Consider the following 14,184-nt stretch of genomic DNA (forward strand, 5'->3'; position numbering starts at 1 on the left):
AAATAAAACCAATTTTAGAATATGATTTCACCCAAGTATGTAAGTAGCTATTAGCTCGATAATAAAATCAGATAGATCACGATAGCGATCAAAAACATGTAATTTTAATTTACTGAGCTTCCTTAATTATTGAATTTGAGATAATTTACAAATTAAAAGATAGCACTAATGATGTGGACAAGGTTTTGTAATAATATTCATTTATCAATGCATATCATAACATGGTGTGTAGGTATCCATTACTAAAAATAATGTAACCATTTTATACAAGTCAGCAAATAGGAAAAATATCTGCTATCAATAATTATTATTTATTAATTACTAAAGACGCCCGCATAGTTTCAACCGCTCTGCTCGGATCCTATTGATCGTAGCGTGAAGTTATATAGCCTTTAATCCAGCCTTGATAAATGGACTATCCAACACAAAAATAATGATTCAATTCGGATTAGTATTTCCGGAGATTAGCGGGTTCAAATAAACAAACTCTTCAGCTTTATACAATACAAAAGTATAAAATATAAGGTTTAAATAAGAAATTATGAAGTGTTATAAAGGAAAAATGGCGTAATATATATTAAATATATAACATTACACCCATTCCTAAACACATTATTGCAATATAACAAAACAGAGTTTCAATAATGTTGATATGCGCAAGAGTGGCACTTGAAGTCACTGCGGACGGATAAGCGGTTATCACTCGTTATCAGTTAATCCAACGTACCGACAGACTCATTACACCTGCATTAGTACCTGTATCTACCTGTTGGTGTTATTATAAGTCGGATATTACAGTATTATTGGCGATATTTGTTATTATAATAGGTCGCAAAAAATCCTGAAAAAACGGATTTTAAATGGGATAATTGAAAATGCTACCTTGTATGTACGAACACTATAAAAATCATCTAATGATTTCTCCCCTTTAGATGAGGTGGAAAGGAGTGCAGATTCTTACGAAGTAGAAACCACTCCGTTCTTACTCCTGCTTTTCGAGCCAGAGCCCCGGTAAAGCCGCTAGGTAGTCCGCAGCTTCGGATTGAGCATCAGCCCTACCAGCCTATCTGTGACCTCTACAAAGGGGGTTACTGGGGTTTCCCGTAATCTCGTTGGGTAGGATTGTAAATCGCCGTTTAAGAAGTTCCGGTTTCTTCAGTTCTTACTACACCCACTGGAATAATAGACAAACAAATTCTACATTGCCATCATCACCTTGCGTATACTCAAAATCTCTTTCATATTCCATGCCCAGGTTAGACCATAAAATAGCATACCTAACTTAATGGCTGCGTATTCAGATCACACAATGGTTATCTAAAATAATGATCAATGTGTGACTTTATATTTTATTGCTCTGCTATGCTAATTATTGACATTGTGAAATACTTATTAGGTGTTTTATGGCCGTTAGTCCATTGGGCGTTTGGTTATAATGTGGCTTGTAGATAGAGCAATACTGATTAGGTCCTAGGATGGCCTATTTTTTTTTCTTCTTTGATAATAAGACCAAAGGCAAGAGATCTCACGGACGTTCCTCAATGAGATGGACCGATCAGGTCAAGGACTTGTCCTCAAAGATTTACACGGTTGTAAGAGACTTGCTGGACAGAAACCGATGGAAGCAGATCATCTGCTCCAGATGCAACTCTGATGCTGACCATGATCCTTGGTAGACATGACGGAACAACCAGAGAAAGAGAGACAGATAGATAGTAAGATAATTAATCGGATATATACTTACAGTCAGTAGGAAAAAGAAGCTATAAGTAGCATTCCGCCAATCTATCAAGGAGTATCTAATTTAATGATATGCTTTATAATTATAGAGACAAAATTCAAGAAAACAATTTACGACTTAAACAAAGACATTAGTAACTTGTTTACATAAAATATCTCCAACAAAAACTGATCGCTACCCCAAAAACAATAAGTCACAAAATCGAACACCCAATAATTAAGCGACCAAAAATAGAATTATTCATTAGTTAATGCGCAAAACGTCATAGTGAGGAAACAACATAAATCTTTGCAATTATCAAATTCTCAGTGGCACGCTCATCTGCATACACGCACACATACGTACATACACACACACATGTAAGCCGTACGCACGCGCGTCGGTAAGATCAAAGAGAACGCGACCCCTTTGTAGGTGCCGCGGTCGCGTGCTGTCTTTTTCCCCAGGCCGCTAGGTGGCGTTAGGGAGCCCGGGTGCGAGTGAGACAGCTATCAGCTGATTACAACGCTTACTACGTGCATATTTCACCTCGTTATCCTGCCTTGTTTGTGTTAGAACTAGTGATGGGACACCTCTCGATAATCTTATCGATATACCGTGATTAATGAGCGTTTTTGTGAATGATTCAACGTTTTTATGCCGTGTTAAAATTCATGTCGGAGATTAAGAAGTGTTTTATGTAGATAAATGTGATAATCTGACTTCGTGACGATTGGGACACAAAAGTTTCGGACACTGTGTCCCAAAAGACAATTTATAATTTTAATATTTTTTAGTGATGATTGGGACACTAGAATATTTGTCCTGCTTGTACAGTTAAGTGAAAAAGTTTTAGAATATTAAGGTGTAGAAAAAGCTTTGCCAATTCATTGCAAGGCTCATTTATGTATTTATTATAGGTAATTAGTAAAAAAAGAAACAACCATTAATCACAATTTCGTATATTTACTAGAATAATCAATAATCAACAAAGTGATTAGAATACTATGTCAAAAGAGCTGTGATTATTTTAGGTTATGAGTTTTTAAATAGCTATTTAGTCTATGATTGAGCCGCTTATTAGGTGTAATTTTTTAGTCGTAAGACAAAGTGACTGTTATCGTGTTTTACATTACCAAAGTGATTACTGTTGATTATATACAAACTATTTACAATTGTTGATTATTGATTATTCTAGTAAATATACGAAATTGTGATTAATGGTTGTTTCTTTTTTTACTAATTACCTATAATAAATACATAAATGAGCCTTGCAATGAATTGGCAAAGCTTTTTCTACACCTTAATATTCTAAAACTTTTTCACTTAACTGTACAAGCAGGACAAATATTCTAGTGTCCCAATCATCACTAAAAAAATATTAAAATTATAAATTGTCTTTTGGGACACAGTGTCCGAAACTTTTGTGTCCCAATCGTCACGAAGTCGATAATCTTAACCTTAGCTATGTGTGAAACTTAATATTGAATTTTTCTCACATTAATTATGTTGAGTAAATATTATAATAATGACAGCTGATACTTATCGAATAGTGTTTTAATATGAAAATTAATATTTCGTGTCGCAGTCGTTTTCCTTGTAATTTCGTACCTAAATAAATATCCTCAAAGTATGCGAAAATTAATATAAATAATATCTGATCTTTTTGAATACAATTTTAAAAAAACGTGACAATCCTTCTATCCCAAACATATCTATACTTCCTAAATAATTAGGGATTGGAAATGAATAATAATCTAATTTTTATCATATGACAAACACAACAAATATCCTTCCAACAAAAATTTAAAACAAAAGGACATAAAAATAACATAAACTTTTCTTTATTCAACAGTTTATCGACAGCGGCATCGACCGTGTCCCATCACTACAGGTACAGCACCCGTTTGCAAGACAGGGATCTGCCGATATCGATACTAGTAATTAAAATAGACTTACAGCGTCTCAACTATGCACACAACGCTAGCGTAGATGGCGTGGCGATCGTTTATGGAAAACTAGACGTGGGAAGAGCATGAGTCACCGTAGTTGGGATGATTTTATGACGATAGTCGGTTATTGATAGATAGGTTCGCGAAATCTAGGTACACAGCTGTTGTTTAGGTACGAGATTATCTAGGTCTTGAAGGAATTTGGGAATTTTTGGTGTATCTTGAGTTAAATTCTCAAGTTGAGCTAGTTTTGTTTACCATTCGAGACAGTCGAGGTAGGACGAATGACGAAGAAGATTGATAAAGTTATTATAGTTTGTGCGGATTTTTAAAGTCAAACAGCGTTATGGAGGCAAATTTGAATTAAATTTGTCGCTTAAGGAGCAAATATTCTTTTAAATTAAATAATAGTAAACTAAGTATTAGTCCATATCACTGCCTAGCGGATTACCGGGGCTCCGGTTCGAAAAGCAGGAGTAGGAACGGGGTGGTTTTTAGTCAGTAAGAGTCTGACACTCCCTCGCGTCGCCCAAGGCGAGGATAGGATAGGACTGGATTGAATGACTTTCCCCTCTTAAAAAAATCAGCAATATATTACTTTATTTACTCTTTGAAAATATGACTTAATCATTGATCATAATGGACATAGTACTGTTTTTATCAGTTATCTTGGCCAGTTGTGGTTAACTTTGACCTTCTGAACTCAAGTTGAAGAGGTCAGAACTTTAAGTACATAGTTAAGTTTCTTAGTTAACTTCAAAACGATCTGTTTGTTATTTAAGATTTATACTCATTTAAACTAAGAGTATTTTGTTAACAGGATGTTATAGTGGAATCGGTATTAAAATGAAATATTTTTTTTTTTTATACTTACGAGCTTAAGTGGCGGTGCCTACTTAGGTGTAATCTGACTTATCTATAGAAAATCGGTATTTCTCTTTTAGTTTTAGGACCCTATAATGGTCTCCTTTACGGCATTATTTGCCCGGAGTGTCTGACGATTCAATTTATTCGGACATTACAGCAAATACACAATATTAAAGTTTAATACATAAGAAATACATATAACATACACCACAACCTGAAAAAAACTTCCTTTATATTACAGAAAAAAAAAATATAATGAATAGAAAAAAATATAAAAAAATACCTGCAAATCGGAAAGAAAACGTACTCGTTAAGATGGATAATTCCATACAATCGTCTAGTATAAAGAGAATAACGGTATTAACCAGTATTAACCGTGAAATGACAAGGCGCGGTCCCTACGACCCCACGTTAATATTTTACAGGGAAATGACATCGTCAACTGACGGCTCTGCGCATTACTTTTTCCTTTTGATGTTCGCTCATGTCTGAAGGCAATATAATTTTGTTTATTTCCATTTAAACTGGGCGGTTTTCGTTCGATGTGATGTTTCTGTGTAGGGTTTATTTTTATTTTTTTCTTTTTTGGATATTTATTTTATCGGGTTAGATTTTTGTTTGTTAAGCGGTCGGTTAAATCGCAAATATTTTGAATGGCATCCATATTTTTTTTAAATCCTATTTGCCATCATCTACTGCCATTACATAATGAATTTCTTTATTTAATTTTATTTACTATTAAGGCACGTCAACAGAATAAACACCAACATTAATAAAAAAACAAGATGAAGACACAAGATCATATGCTTATGACAATTATAGACATGCTTTCTAAACAACAAATACATAATTGAAAAAAAAAAGAAAGCACAATCAATTAGCAACTGCAACCAATTTTTTTCAACATACATCATTGAATAATGACAAAAAAAAAATGGCGTAGTGCAACTGTTTTTTAAATTGTACGTTTGCCACGCATGATCGGTTGGGATCAGACGACTGCCTGTCAAGTTACCAGTGACGACTGAACGTCAGAATAATGATAACCTGTGTTGCTAACTGGCTGACAGACTGCCATCAAGGTATCATGCGTCTTACATTATTAAACCTTATCGAGGGGTCGCTAATCATATTAGATTTGCTTCTAAGACTAGGCGGTTGTTATTTTGAGTTGTAAAGTGTTTTTTAGATATTGCGTTGGGTTCGATTCTCGTGTCGGGCAAAGAAATTACGTTTTTTTTTTTTTGGTTTTTTGAAAACTTCTCACGCGCACCGAGTCTAGAATGTAACCTATCCCTTAGATTCTGCGTTCCGCTTTATATTCTGCAGTATTTTTTTATATTCTTTGGAATACAAGGAATATTGAAAGCTACAGTTTACAGTTTAGATTTAGGGCTGTATCATTCGAAACTGTATTTAGGTCTGATTATTTCGTGGAAAACAGCAACATTTTATTACATTTCAAAGCTTATAGACATGAATTACATGAAAAATACTTAAATCCATTACGACTTACAAACTTAGGTAAAAATACATTAAATACACTTTCAACCCTCGCGATGCCGATGTAAGGTCTAAAAGACCCCGCGGGTGAATTTTCGCTAAACAATGCATACATTTATATTTCCTTTGAAGTGGCGCCGTAGGGCTCGCGTCATCTACAGGGTTAACCCGCAACCTGTTTATTACACGTGGAAAATTGAATTCGCGATGCTATATTTTTTTAGTACCTATTTCATCTAGTTCCTTTTATGGGTATTATTTTGTATGTATTTTGTTTCTAAAGGGTTAAAGGAAAGATGTGTTATTATAAAAACGTGTTGAATATATTTATCTGTTTGGGATCAACTCCACATAATAGGTTAGTTTCCTACTAGTTGAATTCAATACTTTTTCTAAACATCAAATTTCTATGAAAATTGTATGAAATAGTGCATTATGACTGCATCCGATTTTTACGATGATTTATTTACTTTTGCTATTTTGCTACATTTACTACAAATTTTTCTACAAAGAATCGTAATTTAAGTAGATCTTCAAATCTATGAATGAAAGTGTGGTTATTTTTGAATATTTTATTTTATCGAACAGTCGAAAAGAAATAATTTATTTTTGACTAAGTAAACTAACCAATTTAACCTAACTCGTGACAATTTTATGCACCATTTTAGTAATATTATTTACCTACACTAGTGAGGAATATTGTCTCCTAGGGCTTATATTACCCTATCTAAAAATAACAGGGTGGATAACTCATATACTTTTTGATAAAAGTTCAACGACGTACCTGTTCTCTCTTATCAAGATCACCATCTTTGACCCTGAGTCCCCAACTGTTTCGTTACGTGACCACTTAGACATGAGAAAAAATGCGTAGACGCATGTAACTATTATAATTATTTCGTTATGCCTTGGTGATGCGAGATTTTTTAAATACTAATAGATTTTTTTTTGCATTTTTTAGACAACCTTTATTAGTGTGCTCTTATCTTTATTCATTGATAGATGTAGTATATTTCAAAGGTTATGTAGATTCTAGATAACGATGAGTTATATTAAATAGAAAACGGATTTCTCTAAGTTTGAATTTCGACCAGCAGTTTATTTATACCAAACTATAATCTATCGATGTACTTGTTTTTATCCAAATCGGTATTAGTCGTTTTAACGTAACTGAGTGATAAACATTTGTCAAAACTTTCGCAGTTTTTACATACGTATCGTATACATTTATTCACAAACCACTTGCAAAAAATCTCATCATATTACAAAAAACAGATTGACACATTACATATGTCGTTACATTAATCATACAAATTACTATATCATAAAATCTATAAAAGTAACACTTAAAAATTCAACCCCTCACGCTAGGGTCTAATCGACCCCCGGTACAAACGAGCCGACAACCCAGTATTAACCCTTTGACGTGTCGTGTGGTTTAATTGCCCCCCTTCCTCGTGTTTATTAAACGGAGAGTCTCGGACAACACTATTTGTCATGTCAACCTGTTCCCATGGCCTTATTCTAAAAAAAAAAAATATTTTTTAATTGTCTGTACATAAATTATAAATTAATAATCATGTAGTGTCATCATTGTTTGTATGTAATAAATAATTTATTCATTTAAACCATTAATTGCTGAAAAAAACTGTTGAAGGCAAATCCTCCGCTAAGCATCGGTCACCAGTATCCGACGTGGCGGTTAACGTGTTAAAGAGTTCCAAAGTTTGATTAAGATTAACATAGTTTTTTGTACACAACAATCGTTATTATGTAATTAAAATCTTGAGTTGAAAACGTGTATATAATAAAGATTGGAAAAGATGATACAATCTGTCTTATAAGCACATAAATATTGTACATCTACTTGAGAATTTTGGTAATCGAAACACCCTATACACCCAGTAAGAAATGAAAAAAAAAACAACCTAGCCACTTACCTTCAAACACAATCACATCAATAAAAAATTAATACACCGACATGCCCATTTGACATGACCCCTTTTTACCTAGACAGTAATAAAGGCGCTTAATAGATACGCTATTAATTTAAATTCCCTGACTTATGCCCCTAGGACTAATTACCTGGTAATTCCGGAATATGTCCTAGTAATTTGACAACACTTTTCATAATGATACAAGCCGTTTAACCCTCTTTGTGACTCGATCAACGGACATGCTATTAGATATAATAGCTGCTTCAAGCTTTCCAGTATTGGCCGGCTAATTGTGCTGAGGACATTAATGTTTAAATATGTTATGCGTCTTTATTAGTGTGCTTTTTTCAATCGATTCTTGTGATATTTTCATTCTGTGTCCTTTTGTTTGCTGTTTTTTTTAAACCTTGCCCCACACTAGGATTGTCTTCTGTATCGTGGGTGCGTTTACAAATACATATACAAGTTCACCTGCGCATGACACCCAGATCCGAAACAATAATTTGTGGATCGCACAAAGAGTTGCTCCGTGCGGGAATTGAATCCGCTACAAGTTGCACGGCAGCCAGTTGCTGTTGGTTTTGTGAAGTTTATAAATTATGTTACATTTCTATAATAATAACACGTTTACTATGACACAGCGTAGAGTATTTGAATATGCAAAGCGCTGTGTTAAAAAAAGCAATATGTTAATCAAGCTTAATTTGAACCTGAATTTAAATTTATTCAAATCTTAATTATAATACTTTATTTCTACGTAAAATAATATCAAACTAGATATTTATCAGCCGAATTAAGATAAAACTCCTATTTCGACTTAATTCACCAGCCAAATCTGACAGCATTAGTTACATAGTTTGACACGTTTAAAAAATAAAAACCGAATTATCTAAATGATTCTGATACAACTTCTCACCTTGTCAGAAGTATACCATTAGCTTGTTACTCCAGCCATCGTAAACAAAATTTCAATCGGCGCCCAAATTCGCGACCACAACGGAAATGCTCGGCATATTTCGACAATAAGAGAGAGACAAAACATACACCTATATCTTAAATGTGACAGAGATGGAAGATGGCAATTTTCCTTCAGATTTTGAATTCCTGTTTGGTTACTTTCGATATGGTCGCGTGATTCGATACCTTGTTGAATTGTTCTTAAATTACTACGTGTGGGTTGTGATAAAATCATTATGTGATCTTTTGGATTTTATTGAGGAAAAGTCTTGTTTTTTGAACCTATAATTCTTTTTGAGGCTAATTATTTTGGTAGTATTTATAATTTTACGGCATAGCAACACCTATATAACATTTTTTAGTTCAAATACCATACCACAAAACACAAGAACTAAAAAGCAAATAACATAGCAGACCTAATTTAAAACCCCATTCAAAACCCTACTTTAAACCTAAGCAAATAAAGTACAATATAATTAATGTAGGAATCTGTTCATCCCAGGACTGTGAATACTGTGATGCACGTACATTGCAATGCCGAGCATGGTGAAAGCTTGCAGAGATAAATAAAATGCGAGAGTGTCACTGTGACCTGTCGCCGGCTTTATTGCCGTGCCGAGCCGTTCCGGATCGTACCTAGCCGTGAACAACCGTATACCTCGTTTTTGATCACACTTTGTGAATGTGTTGAGATTTAAAGATAGATTTTTTTGATGGACGATTGATTGAGATGCATTGATTTTTTTATAGAGTAATGTAAATCATCTTTATCATGTTGTCATTAGCTCGTGGTAGATCATAACTAGACTATGTGTCTCTGATAAGTAAGACAGATTGCCATAATAAATGAAAAAGCAGAATCATTCCAGATTTGAATACTTATTAAAGGAAACATTTATGATCTTTATGTAGAACTACTAGGTTTCCTAGCTTAGAAACTACTTCGTTTAGATATTTTATCTAGATATCTGAGTTTGTTTTTATAGAATAACTAGAAACGAAACCCTCCAATTTATTTCTTAAAGAAATTGTCACCTTATTTTATCATGAAGACGATTCTCTTTCACCACCAATTATGTTGGGGCACGCACTGCTTTCAAAATTACTTGACCTATTTAATAATCTCTTAAGTTACAAGCACCTCCTTGGTTATTATTCTTCAAAATAATTGGGACAGCATAATTTGTTTTGTCATCAAAATGCAACTCCATAGCTATGCACGTTAACTTCCATAAGTCACACTAATATTATAAATTTGAAAGTTTGTTTTTTTTTTGGATGTTTGTCCATCTATCACGCTGAAACTACTGAACGGATTTTGATGAAATTTGGTATACAGATAGTGTATGAACTGACTTGGCTGCTAGGCTTTTTATGCTACGGGGAACGAAGTTGATGATAGAAGTTAGTATTTTATAAAACCAAAATAAGTTGGAGCTGAATTGTTGATTTTTTTTATTGTAACGTTTTATCTTCTACATAAAATAGATTTTCCTACAGCACCATTTTTGTTTTAGAAATAACCTCATTGATTTCATATTCAGCGCTTAAGCTCAAAGTTATACTTAACATAATCCAATCTACACCCTCTTAAAACTTCACTGTTTTACAAGTCATATGTAGTCAGTGACAGTGACTCAGTGCCTCAATGCGCGTGAGTCACTAGTCACTGAGTGTCCGCTAGCAGATTGAGATAGATGCGCATACGCAACTTTTTGCTCCAAATTAAATTATTCGAGGAATCGGTGACAAAATGGCCACTTAGTTCTCTCTTGCAGATTTTATTGTGCGAATTTGCATAGCTGCGGTTTATACGTTTATTTTGTGGGTTATGCGTTGTGTTGTGTACAGGCTGTAGTTGGAATTCGGTTTTAAGTGATAATTTACTGTTTGTATGTGAATATATAGTCTAAAATTATCTCTTTCTCTTTTTAGAGGTTACAGGGACTTGAGTGAGCGAGTTACAGAGACTTTGAACTTGTAATAGCTTGTTCTGTTACTGCCATAGATGACTTAAAATCTTTCTATTTAACCGACTTCATAATAAAAATAAGGTTCTCATTTGACGTATGTATGTTTGTGCGCGGTTATCTTGCGTTTGGCTGTATCGGTTTTAAAGCGATTTAGCGGAGAGAAAGAAGGGTTTAGGTATATTACCTACGTTAATGCAGTACAGTAAATTAACTATCTAACTACGATACTACAAAACAATACAATACTACAAAACAGTACCATACTAGAATCTACCAAACTACGGCAACCGACTAAGGTCGGTTTTGAATTTATTGTTTAAGTGGACGGTGGACGTAAGCGTCCACCGTCCACTTAAACAATAAATTCAAAAAACCTTAATAAGATATCAATTCAACACAAAAATAATTAAACAGAAAATATCAAAAAAGAAAAACAAAAACCTTTTTAACAACAACAACAAAACACAAAATGGCTCCCAGACTCCCGACTTAAAACAAAATTGTATCGCCCCCACACATATACACACATATACACACATATACATAGACATATAATATTACCCCCTTGTAAATATTCGTTAGGAAAACACCGGCTATTTCAATTTCCCAGTGAAAGCCAGCCTCCTACGTCAAAAACATAATTGGCATGCCCTTCAGTGCCGATAGCTATGGCTCTTTGCATGCTAGAAGGGGTACTATGAGCGTAGTAGGGAATATTGTAGTGTATTTTTTTATTAAGGACCGAAAATACGAGTAATAATTTAAATCTTTTAGATTGATGTCGATTTTAATATTCTTTATTGAATTGACTGCACTATTAGTGAATATTGTAGTGTATTTTTTATTAAGGACCGAAATTACTAGTAATAATTGAAGTCTTTTAGATTGAGGTCAACTTTAACATTCTTTATTGAATTGATTGCACAGTTGGCATGGTGGCTGCCGTGCAACGTGTAGCGGGTTTCGATTCCCGCATGGAGCAACTCTGTGTGATCCACAAAGTGTTGTTTCGGGTCTAGGTGTCATTTGTATAATGATGAAATTGTTTGTTTGTAAATTCACTCATGACACAGGAGAAAATATATTACAGTAGCCTTACTACGAGTTTTTGTTTAAAAGTAAAGGATACAGATAGTTACTATCGTACTAAGGATAGAGATAGGTAAAGGTGCACACATTAAAATATGTGACACCAGCTTTTCAACAGTTGCATTAAAAGTCATGTAATACTTGTAATCTCTTTGACAATAGACGTTAAATTACAAATTTATTATAATTTTCTAGTAAAGGTGCACTATTACTCAATAGAAACAATTAATTATGATATACTATAACAACTATATTAGACTTTAATCCAGACAGATAATAGCCCAGACTGGATAAAATTTCAGACAAATACGCCTATTCAACACATGTAAAAACTAAATTAAAGTCATGTTTTATGATAATTGGCTTTACACATTCGGATAGATAATACATTCCATTTATAAAAACACATTATTTTTAATGTGTTATTTCTAAAAATAAACACGTTAAAATAAATTATGTGTGTTATTTTTAATACACATTACATTACAGCCTTATTTTTAATAAAAATAAATTTTAATGGTTTTTAAAATTTTGCATTTGAACTGTACATTCGGCCTTTATAGTAAATTTATTATTTATTAGTACATCATTTAATTTATTTTTGTCTTGTTAGCGTAAACTATCTTTTTGTTGAATTTAAATATTAATATACTTGACATTATTAATTTTAATTCAAGTGAGAATTTATTGCATTGACATTTAAAAAACGTGTGTTTTTAGTACGAGTTAATACATATTTAATTGGTTGTATTGTATTGTATTTTCTTTTAAAGTATTTTTAATTGACTGATTGGACGTAAGGTATTTCTGTAATGACATTACGAATATAATTAATAGGAATATGTAATAATTATTGTCTGATCTTAGCTGTAGAAGAAAAAAGTAAAGTTTATGAAAACACTTTACTTTTTCCCATCGGCTTCGCCCGCGTTCCTGGAACATCTCTGTACCAAATTTCATCCTAAACCGTCCAGTAATAGTAATAAAATACAATCGTACTTCTTTTCCCTAAATAGAATTTCTTGCAACAGAAAAATACCAAAAGCTATATTTTACTCTGACCAAAAAAAAATTCTATTTTCCGTACCGCATCCAGTATAAATAATCGCAACCCCTCTATACATAGGTTGGTACCTCTCGGGAAAGGTCAATAACCCCTCCCGAGTTTCCAACTACCCTCCGATATTCAGATTTGAATATCGTACCACCCTCAAACATTTTAACGTTACATTTTCTTGAGAAAATTCCGTATATAAAACAATTGAAGGTTTAGAAAAAAAAAGTTTACAGTTATTATCCCTGTAAGAATATTGTGTGAACGACTTTACTGTTTTTTTTTATTTTTATTTTTTTAATCAGTTGTTTCCATTTTTGTTTTGTAATGTGTTTATTTTTATATAGGCTTCTTAGAGGTAAAAATAATTCGTCTAATTTGAGATGTCCTTTATAACGTTCCGTCTTGTTTCTAGATTCGGTTTCTGGGCTGTTAATTATATTATAAGCATCAAATTAGTAACTTAGTAGATGTTTAGACTTAAACTCAGTTTTAATTGGGATAGTTACGGGAACTATTACATAATTTAACAGTAACTGATTGATACACTTCTCATCATTGACTTGGATGACGATTATAATGATTTTATTGATCAGTAGCTTCTGACAGCGACTTCGCCTGCTTTCCCGTGGGATAAAAAGTATCTTAACACCCAAGTCAGCTCATACCCTGTCTGTATATCAAATGTAATCAATATCCGTTCAGTAGTTTCAGCATGATTGACGGACAAGCATCCAAATATCCAAACAAACAACTTTCACATTAATTATAATAATTAGTGTGATTGTTTTTTTTACAATGCCATGTAATTATGATGTCACATTTCTAGATTTAATAACTTTCGGAATATCGGAAATTATAAACCCTATAGTACTTTGCTTAATTCGTTAAATACGTGTTAGGGGTAGACAGAGACAAAGGAACCGTTTAAATTGGTCCCAAGACTTCTTCATATTCAGCAATTACATAAACTAAAACCAATAAAACAGTTTTCTAATAACTAAACAAATATACATACATTCTTTAAGATTACTTTTCTAATACAAGATCGCAATCCTATTTTTTATCACATAAGTAATCTCTCCGCTCTCAAATTGTATGGAAAAGTAGATAGATATGTAAATGTATGTAT

The 14,184-nt window shown here is 33.1% G+C and overlaps 1 protein-coding gene across 7 annotated transcripts in view; it reads left to right on the forward strand.

The window, feature by feature from the left end:
- Positions 1-14,184, forward strand: part of LOC118280562 (protein pangolin, isoforms A/H/I/S) — a 149,641-nt gene that overhangs the window by 114,233 nt on the left and 21,224 nt on the right. For 5 of the 7 annotated variants that reach the window (XM_035600648.2, XM_035600643.2, XM_035600647.2 and 2 more), the window contains exon 5: positions 3,576-3,614. The exons of the other annotated variants lie outside the window; for them this stretch is intronic. In XM_035600648.2, coding sequence (XP_035456541.1) covers positions 3,576-3,614 — 39 coding nt within the window. The remainder of the gene's footprint in view (positions 1-3,575; positions 3,615-14,184) is intronic. 7 annotated transcript variants of the gene reach the window in all.

This window comes from Spodoptera frugiperda, chromosome 16 (genome assembly GCF_023101765.2).
Source record: "Spodoptera frugiperda isolate SF20-4 chromosome 16, AGI-APGP_CSIRO_Sfru_2.0, whole genome shotgun sequence".
NCBI classification, from domain to species: domain Eukaryota; kingdom Metazoa; phylum Arthropoda; class Insecta; order Lepidoptera; family Noctuidae; genus Spodoptera; species Spodoptera frugiperda.